At 31.6% G+C, this 2795-nt stretch overlaps 1 protein-coding gene across 1 annotated transcript; it reads right to left on the minus strand.

The window, feature by feature from the left end:
• Nucleotides 1-295: 295 nt before the first annotated feature.
• On the minus strand, nucleotides 296-2415 carry LOC104236064 (dormancy-associated protein 2-like). The gene is made up of 2 exons (XM_009789909.2): nucleotides 2251-2415; nucleotides 296-870 (listed from the first exon to the last, which is right to left on the minus strand). Exons 1-2 carry the CDS (start codon nucleotides 2381-2383, stop codon nucleotides 644-646), a joined length of 360 nt encoding a protein of 119 aa, XP_009788211.2. The 5' UTR covers nucleotides 2384-2415; the 3' UTR covers nucleotides 296-643.
• Nucleotides 2416-2795: the final 380 nt, after the last annotated feature.

Here is a 2795-nt window from a genome sequence, read left to right on the forward strand (position 1 = left end):
TTACTTAATAGATGCAGCAAAATCGTATGATATAAATCAAGACCCATATGATCCAGAATAGATATCCTGTATTTTTAATTCTGCCTCGTGTCTAGCGTCTTCTTTTTTTGAAAAAATAATACTGTATAGCTTCTCTCTCAATGTAATAGCCGCAAATATGTATTCAAAAAATATATAAATTTTATATATTTTTACGACTATCGAAAATAGATAAATTCAATCGCGAGCTAAAAGTGATCTTTGCCCTTTTCATACGCCACTAAATTTAGGGCCCGAATTACTTAATGAAGAAATATATATAAAGGAACCATATAATATTCCCTTAAACATGTGGTATACCAATTACAAGTAAAGAGAGAGATTGCTACAACAGTTCCCGAACAGTCCTTATGAAAAGCAAATAAAATCTAGGGTGGCGGAGACAAATAATATATAGTAAATGTCTTGGTTGATGGCCTTCAAAAGGAGCTAAGTTCATGCCAAAATAACTATTATCCATATGTATATATAGTCCGAGCTATATATATATATATATGTTACTACTTTTATTTTGTACTTCCTACTATATAACTATTACTTTACTACTAAAACTTCCATATTAGCCACCATAATATTCTTCATATAAATATATTTTCCTTAGTAATTAGTTGTGAGGAAATCCACCACCAGGAAATCCACCATATCCTCCTCCTGGATAACCTCCAAAACCACCACTGCCGCCGAAAGGGTTTCCACCATATCCTCCTCCTGGATAACCTCCAAAACCACTATTGCCGCCGCCAGAGTTTCCACCATATCTGCCTCCGAATCCTCCAAATTCCAAATCTTTTGCGTCATTTACATGATCATTTTTCTCATCGAATACCTTTGCTGCAACAATGATCATACATGAGTTTTGTTTTGTTTTTGTTTTTGTTTTTTAAAAAAAAATGCAACTGCATGGTTTACCTCATCGAGTTAATTAAGTTGACATACAATAATTGATAAGTACTTTCATAGCAAGGCTGATGTGCATGATAAATTGAAAAGTAGAGTAGTTACCTATTATGGACTATTCAATTATATATATTTGATAGTGTTAAAAGAATTATGTTGTCATTGTAATAAGTTAAATCCATTATATACATGTGCATGTGAGGCTGATGATCATGACTGTGATCTTTTTATTCCTTTTAGAGTAGTCGGGTTGTTAAGAATAGAAGCAAATGCAAAATAAACCGAGTCCATAATGACGATTAAAAAAAATGGAAGGGCCAACTAATATCAAGGTAACACATAATTAATTCGTGAAGCATGAACGTTCGGTTAAATTGCAGTGATAGTGTAATTCTCTTTTACCTTATCAGTGTGTATAACTTAAATCTAATATAAAATAAACCGAATCCATAACGTATAACCATAAGAAAATATATGTTTAAAAGTTGAATAGTCAAAGTCTCGAGTATAAATATCAATTTTATTGAGAAAGAAATCACACACGCACACAAAAAAAAATGGCAAGAATTGAAACCTAAATACTTAGTCTGATGATAATGGGAACACATAACGAGTTACTATTAGAGCTAACGTTACCTCATAACGTGAGGGGTCGGTTAAAATAGTTTAAAAAAAAAACTCTTGAAATGTACTACTTCATCCCAATTTATGTGATGCACATTCTTATTTAGTTTGTCCTAGAAAGTACGATATCTTTCTAATTTAGAAATAATTTAGCTTTAGACTTTTCATTTATCCTAAAGGGATTGTTTGATATGATGGATAAACAAAAATTATCTTGCGATGAAAATTTTGTATGCCTATCCTTTGTTTGGTTACTAATTATGGGATAAGTTATCCCATGAATAAAAATAGTATCGAGATTACTTATACCTGCCAGAGAGTGGAATAGTAATCTTAGGATAAAGCAATAAAATTGACAATCCCAAGATTAATACAAAATACCAAATAACAATAAAAATTAGTCGGAATATAATAATCCTAGCATAATTAATCATAGTATAATTAAGCCCAGAATAATTAATCCCAGCATATTTTGTCTTCAACTCAAACGATCCCTACTAAGATGATTTACAACCGCATATACGAGAATATGACTTGTTTTAGAACATAAATTTGAAAACTGTTTCTTTAGTTTTTAAACTTTTTATCCAGTCAAAGTCTATCGAATAAAATGAGACGAAGGGAGTACTTAACAATATTTTGCATGTAGGAAGAGAATAGGTCGATTGTCTAAAAAGGAAGAAATCTCACCTTTGTCCATAGAATTGGTGGGGCTCTCAGCCAACTCCCTAGCTGCAACCTCAGATGTTATCACAAGTAAAATAGCCAAAACAATAAGTATAAATGCATTTAATTCCATTTGTTTGTCCTTGCTTGAAAACATTATAAGCAGTTTACTTTAGTTGTGATAAGGATGAAGAAACTAATGAACACTTTGCCTCTATTTATAGCATCATCATCTGAACTTCTTGTGGGCGAAGATTGAATATTACATTAATGGAATACCAGAAATGTTATCAAGATTGTTTTATAAATTGAATATTGCATTAATGGAGTACCAGAAATTGGTAGCTAGATATAGAGATTGTTTTTAGACTCAACTTACTGAAGAACCTACATAATGTTGGGTTTTCTCACCGGTATTCGGTATCGGTATTGGGCCAATTAAATCTAGATTCGGCCGAGATTTTTCACATTGGAGTATAACATTCTCTAACAAAAACTACTCCATACTTAGGAATTAAATTCAAGACCTCTTGTTCAGAATAAAAAAAGTACTTACCATTCTATTATAA

Source organism: Nicotiana sylvestris, chromosome 1, assembly GCF_000393655.2.
Source record: "Nicotiana sylvestris chromosome 1, ASM39365v2, whole genome shotgun sequence".
In the NCBI taxonomy this organism is placed as follows: domain Eukaryota; kingdom Viridiplantae; phylum Streptophyta; class Magnoliopsida; order Solanales; family Solanaceae; genus Nicotiana; species Nicotiana sylvestris.